Source organism: Acanthochromis polyacanthus, chromosome 3 (assembly GCF_021347895.1).
Source record: "Acanthochromis polyacanthus isolate Apoly-LR-REF ecotype Palm Island chromosome 3, KAUST_Apoly_ChrSc, whole genome shotgun sequence".
Classification (NCBI taxonomy): Eukaryota; Metazoa; Chordata; class Actinopteri; family Pomacentridae; genus Acanthochromis; species Acanthochromis polyacanthus.
The window spans coordinates 22,523,946-22,530,484 of NC_067115.1; the positions used below are offsets into that span (position 1 = coordinate 22,523,946).

Genomic DNA, 6,539 nt, shown 5'->3' on the forward strand with positions numbered 1-6,539 from the left:
CCGCGCCACCAAATTTTCGACACGGTGAAGATTACAGCAGCGATTTTCCGCGTTATCTGCCTAATTTACATTTAATTTAATGTATTTAAATCAGTGGACTGACAACATCCAAGACAGTAGCAATATACATCCAGTAATATTATTAAAGTAGCTTGTTGACACGTTGCCTAATTGTTGAAATACTAATATGCACGAGTGATATCCTTTTATTATATTCAGGGAAATACAGTTGAAGGCTGCAGTGAGGGGGCTGTGGATGAGGTACTGGATGTTGGCCAGAAGGGTGCAGAACAAGGTAGGGAAGGCCCTGCCTGATGGCAAAGGGGTTTCCCTTTAATCGACATCCAATCACAAGCTCCACACGCCATGACGCTGTACCTATATTGTGCTGAGGTTCCCCCTAACTTCATAACATAGTCCGTATTAACATTAAAAACACATTTGATGAGGGAAAAAAAGGATTCGAAATACATTTTTACGTTTTTTCCACAAGCTACTATGCTATTTTAATGACTGCTTCCATTGATATAACGGAGAAAATTATATATAAAAGCCAGTGTGTGATTGCTTAAAGCATAATTTACAACGTATTTCATAGTAAAGGCCACATTTATCAACAATGTAACATTCGAGAAAGCAAAGGCTGCAGTAAACGTGTTATGTTTCCAGACTATAGTGTCATCATCATTGCTCCGAAAACAAAGCTACACAGTATTAGGAAATTCAATACTTAGTGAAAAAGCAACAAGATATAAGTCTGATATCTTTTTGAAATTACAATTAGCTAAAATAAGGCCTTAGAGTAGAAAAAGTAAGAAAAATGCTGACAGTGGTACTGAGGTACTGAGGTATTAGCACATGTGGAAATAAAATACTGTTCAACAATTGCTGAAGTTAGTTAAAGCCCTTGCTCTGATAATTTTGTTGTATAGGGCTGCAACTAATACCTTTTTTATTATAGATTATTCTACTGATTATTTAGATTCTGAAAATAGTGACAAATGCAATCACAAGCTCTCAACATAATTATCAAAAAATGTGCCCAATTTCCCGTTATTTGAGTAATTCATAAATTGACCAACTGTTTCAGCTGTACTTGAACAAACCGTTGAGTAGTTTCATTTATAATTAAACATCAGATCTTATAGGTTCTATATATGCTTTGTGTGCAATAATTGTGTGTAATTTGTAACTAAAGCTAGGAGATAAATATTGTGATTTAAAAAGTTCAATATTTCCCTCTGAAAGTACTGGAACAAAAGTATAAAGTGGCATGAAAAGAAAAGATTCAAAGGATTTGTATTCACAGCACTTGAACAAATGCATTTATCTGTATCTCATCACGAATCAGTGCAGCCAGCAACAGTGTGCAGAAATGACAACCTCTGACATTTGTTTTCTAAAATCACTTTATGTCAGAGTAGAATTATTCTGCCTGTCAATATCACACAATAACTCACTTTTCTTCTTCGTCTGTTGTCACAATACTGCCCCCTTCAGTAAAATATATCATAATACAATGAAAGATACTATGGTGAAAACATTTCTCTATTTTAAAACATTGCAAACAGTGATTCCATCTCAAATCATCAGAGGCCTTTTGCTTGGCCGCCTATGATTTGCTTGAAACTTTTGAGTTTTTTGAGCATATTTATACCTGTGAAAGTATATATTGATCAAATCAAATAGTTTCTGAGATTTTTTTAAATTAAGAAAGGTCCCCATCAACCCACTTTCAGCATGTTTTTTGCACATCAAAATTTGAGGTCATGTATGAATGACAATATCTGAGGAACTGTGAAAGATAAAAGCCTGAGATTTTCATTTTTTTCTCATTGCAGCATTGGTTCAGAATCTGCAGTATTCAACAAGTAGATCAAATCAGAGATGAATCAAGGAGAAGTTGTTCTAAAAATGTAAAGATATGAATTGGAGTGACCCCTGTGAGAGACAAACTACAAGGATTATTTGTACTGCCATGAAAAATTCCTACTGTCAATGAAATTAGACTCTTCTGTGTATTACTCTTCAAACACATGAGTAATAAACAGCTCACCTCCCTGATAAAGTCTTACTCATGCTGAGTTGACTTCAATGAACACACCTCGTCACCTTTGTCCTATATTGCATTAGTCACAGTAAAGCCTCAAGGTCAAAATCACACATCACACAAATAAGTTATGACATGATAGCATCAAAGTCATTTCCCAGGAATAATAATGGAATCACAGTACAAGCAATCATAAAATCAGTGTCAGACAAAGAGAATCCCTCAACATGAACATTTTCAGATTCTGATAAAAGGGCTGAACTACAGAAAACATTTCATCATTTAAAATGTGTCACTGCATTTAAATGACTCATTACAAATTCCATAATCTGTGAAAACAGCCACACTGGAAAGAATGTTTTTAAAATCCTTTCTGAGGTCTGTGCACAAAGCAAGTGTTTTCTTTAGCTCTTGCCTGTTATTTTATATCAGCGCCTACCTCATTAATTCTCTCCTCCCATTTGGACTCATTATATTTGCGCTGCTTCTCAGTCTTTTTCTCTTATTCCTGTCATCATCTGTCTCCTTCCTCTGCATGAACTCCATTTACTCCCTCACTTTTTCATCTCCTCTCTGTCATCATCTTCAGTTCACTCGCGGTTTGTTCAGATTAGTCTTTATCTGCTTCTTAATAATTCTCCCCATTTTCCCCATCTATTATGCTGTCTCCTTTCTCATCCCTCCTTCACTCAGCACCCCTTCCTGCTGTTATGGAAATCTGGATGAGCCGTAGCAAATCTGCATCACCCTAATCTGCATCAGCCATTCCTTAATTCATCTCCACAACCTGCTCTTATTTTTTTACATTCACCTTCTATGTTCCCATCCACTTTCTTCTTCAACATCTTCTTCTTTCTTTCTTTCTTCCCCAAATTCATTAGCTTCATCCAGGCTTCCTGCATCACACAGATTTTCTCCTCAGCCTTGCTGCTCTGATTTTACTGTAACTCTATTCATCATCTCTTTAATCAGACAACCCAGCCTTTCTAAACTCCTCCCATGTTGCCTTATAACGGTATTAAAATTGCTGTGTTATCCTGATGGTTTATAGCTACTCAACTGCATGTTTTATGAAATGCAAATGGAGAATGCAGTAGGCATATTCACAAAACTCAATAGATTTTCTTATTAACACAATAGACAACAAGAACACAGCATTTCCATTAAACATGGACAAGACATCTTTGCAACCTTGTGCATTCAGACACAAGAATAATGACAAAAAGCATCCACTGAAATTCTAAGATTTCTCCAATTACTGTATTGTATTGAATTCTTTTCAGTGCACAATACAGATGTGCTGGGATAGAGATGATAAGTAAGTACAATAAACCTCATGTGTTATTCATAAGATTCAACACTTGTATATTTCCTTTCCTCTCTGCTTCCTGCTCATCCGCTCATCTTTCCATCTCAGAGGTAAAAAGCCTTTCAAGTGAACACCCACAAAACCATCAACAACAAAACAATAAAGCACTTAGCAAAGAACGACCCTTCTTTGTTTTCATAAAACGTGACAAATCCAATGGAGCCACACTCTTCCCTGCTAACTAATCGAATCAACGCTTTGGTGTGGTTCATTCTGGGGCGGTTTTGCTCGTAGAAAAATCCTCCCACGCTGTTTTGACAAGCTTCTCAAGTACTCAAAAAGCATGCTCAAAGGCATAATATTACATTTTCTATGCCTGTCAGCATGTCCAGTAAATCATCTTGTGGAGCCATAATTACTGAAGAACTGTAGCGTCCTTTATGTGCTTATAAAAATGCCCCCTCACCCCCTATAAGTGCTTCACCCTACTTGTTCATATTCGCAGAGATTGAATTACTACGGGGTAATGGAAACCATGCAGAGTGCTATGGGACATCCTTTTCCCACACAACCGTTTAATCACAGACACACATTGGGCACTGTGCCAGATTATATATATCACTGTCTATATGTAAGAGAATGGAGAGACAAAAAGACCACAGAAAGAAAAGGGACAGATTGTGTGTGTTGTGAAGAAAACCTCAATCCAAAGCAACCACAATTGTGTCTCTAGGTTTTTTCGTTAGACACACTTCAGCTATTAAAATACAAGCGCAAGAGTGAAATCCATATTTGCAAAAGCTTCATAACATCATAATGGGTCCTAATCGAAGCTATAAAAATCGGCGTTCAATTGCCCCCTTCCTACTTAGTCCCTGTTGGGCAAGTTGGTATGAAAGCAGCACTTCAATCAAAGATTAACGTCATCAGACGTGACAGAATGGATTGTGTGTGTGTGTGGTAAAGAAAGAGCTCATCTCACACACAACCAACCCACAACTTTGACGCGGTCTGACCAGAGGTAACCTCATCGCCTCCCTCCTCACCACTGCCAGATCTTCATAGATATTTTTTCCATATCTCATTTCTCTCTTGGATTTTTCCTTCCATTGTCAGTTTTTGTAAAGCTTTAAATCTTCTCTTCCCCTCTCCAGTGATGTCGTCTCTTCTAAAGGAGGAGATGCAGAGAGTTTTATTCCGACCTGCAAAACAGAGACTGGTGGAGTTTATTGAGATTGAGGAGCCGACGCATGGACGACATTTTCTCTGCGTTTCAGGTAAACAGCTTTTTTGCTTGCTTTTTTTAGCTTTGAAGAGTTAATCCCAACTGCACCTTGTATTCTTTACCATAAAAGTAATATTCTATTGTTTAGAAATAGTTTGCTTCTACAGAATCTGTACAGAGATGTCTTTACAGTATTAAACAGAGTGTGAAAAGTCTGCAACGATTAAAATTATGCTTTTGTACTTTTACTGCAGATGAATTATCTGGTGCTGTGCTGCACATGTTTATCTTATTGTAAATACACTGTTGTCCATTTTACAGTTGAAAAAGGCAAAGTGGTGCAGTTAAGTATAGTGCAATGTCAGATATCGAAGTCGTCCATGAAGTCTGGATCCAAGAAATCTCACACCAAACGCTCCAGCATCCAGGACTCTTACAGGAGGACAGAAATGTGGTCCCTCCAAAACCTGACTCTTGTTGATGGACGAGACCCTGATGTGGTAATTAACATTTTAAATTCTGTTGTTTTGAATTGCTATTTTCATTTCACGAAGACATTTACATTTTAATTTAATTCCAACCAAATGTAAATCTGTTAATTAGTCATTTTTCTTTCTTTTTCTTGTGGTTCTTCTCTGTGGTCCTCAAGAGGAACAGTAGCCATCTTTGATGACTTAATGAAAAGCATATGAAAAAAATAGCCATTATGCTTTAAGCAAACAAATCTTTTTTTTCTTTAATGATGTAGAAATCTGAGGATTAGTGCCTCATTCTAGCCATTCTCAGATCAAATGTGCCAGAGGAATTATTTCATGCTTTTGTTGACAAAATGATTTCATTTTTCAAGAAAAACATTCTCTATTATCTCTTAGCCACTGCTCTGCCTTTAAATATTTGAAACAGAATAAGTTATATCCAGGTCTGACATCGCTTGTTGACTTGTCAAAGACAGAATTTAACTGATTTTAATTCATCAAATGGCACAAGTTTACCAGTTTTTCAGAGAGACTGTTTCTTTAAAAAAGAAAAAGAAACAAAGAAACATGTCATTATAAAATCAAAGCACCAGACCAAGATTTAGATTTTTAGTTCCTAGTTTGACATAAGCTCTCAAATACCTTCATTTCCATAATCCTGCACTGATGGTGATTCTTAAAAGTGCTACACAAATATTTTTTTCTTCATTCCTCTGATTCCAGGATGACCCTTGTTTCCTGTTGCACTTCGACAAGGTGCGTACAGTGACGGCCACCAGCTGCTCAGCCAAATACGCTTTTGTTCGTGCCCTGGTTGCTCTCAGTGACCAGCACTGTCAAAGGTCTCTGAACCTGCGGAACTTTGACTGGGCTTACATCAAGCCCACCTCCTTCTACTCCAACAGAGGGGACTGTGTTGTTCTGTCACAGATTTGCTTCTATGCATTGAATTTGGTCTGTCTTTCCATGTGTCCTGTGCCTCTGGAAGTATAATAAAATTACACAATGGCAGTGCGTTTCAGTTTAGTTGTGTGTATGCGCACAGTTTGGAAGGCTGCAGCAAATGTATTGTGTTTTGTGTTGATCTAGTGGTGTGGAGTAAACGTAAGCTTGTGGCTTCTGTTACAAATTAAGGCTTTGACAAGAAGTTATACACCGTGAAATGTGTTTTGCATTAATACTATACTGAATGTACCATCATGACCATTGCAAATTTCAAACTGCTTGGAATTTGTTAAATTCATAATCCATTTTTGTGAACTTTTAAATAATTGTACCAGGAAATATTGTATTTCATGTGATGCGGCGAATTTCAAACTATGTGGTGCAAAAACAAATAAAACAGTTCCAAAATCCCTGCCTCTCTTTTTACCAATACCCTTGACAAAGGTAAGCTCAGAATAATATGCTATTATTATAGTATCTGTATATGTTCTGTACTCTGAGTACACAATATCCTGTGTTGGGACATTTGCGGTT

General features: G+C 37.0%; 1 protein-coding gene across 1 annotated transcript; it reads left to right on the plus strand.

The window, feature by feature from the left end:
* The first annotated feature begins 4,252 nt into the window (after nt 1–4,252).
* exoc1l (exocyst complex component 1 like) lies at nt 4,253–6,415 on the plus strand. Its single transcript, XM_022212901.2, has 4 exons — nt 4,253–4,380; nt 4,514–4,636; nt 4,906–5,084; nt 5,784–6,415. The coding sequence occupies exons 2-4, from the start codon at nt 4,516–4,518 to the stop codon at nt 6,051–6,053; spliced, it is 570 nt and encodes a 189-aa protein (XP_022068593.1). The 5' UTR covers nt 4,253–4,380; nt 4,514–4,515; the 3' UTR covers nt 6,054–6,415.
* Nucleotides 6,416–6,539: the final 124 nt, after the last annotated feature.

What these genes read in the sequence shown, in the direction of transcription:
- exoc1l (XM_022212901.2), top strand. Translation starts at nt 4,516, where the DNA reads ATGTCGTCTCTTCTAAAGGAGGAGATGCAGAGAGTTTTATTCCGACCT. An exon ending in ACATTTTCTCTGCGTTTCAG is followed by an intron (nt 4,637 to 4,905) that starts GTAAACAGCTTT and finishes TCCATTTTACAG; the next exon opens with TTGAAAAAGGCAAAGTGGTG. An exon ending in ATGGACGAGACCCTGATGTG is followed by an intron (nt 5,085 to 5,783) that starts GTAATTAACATT and finishes CTCTGATTCCAG; the next exon opens with GATGACCCTTGTTTCCTGTT.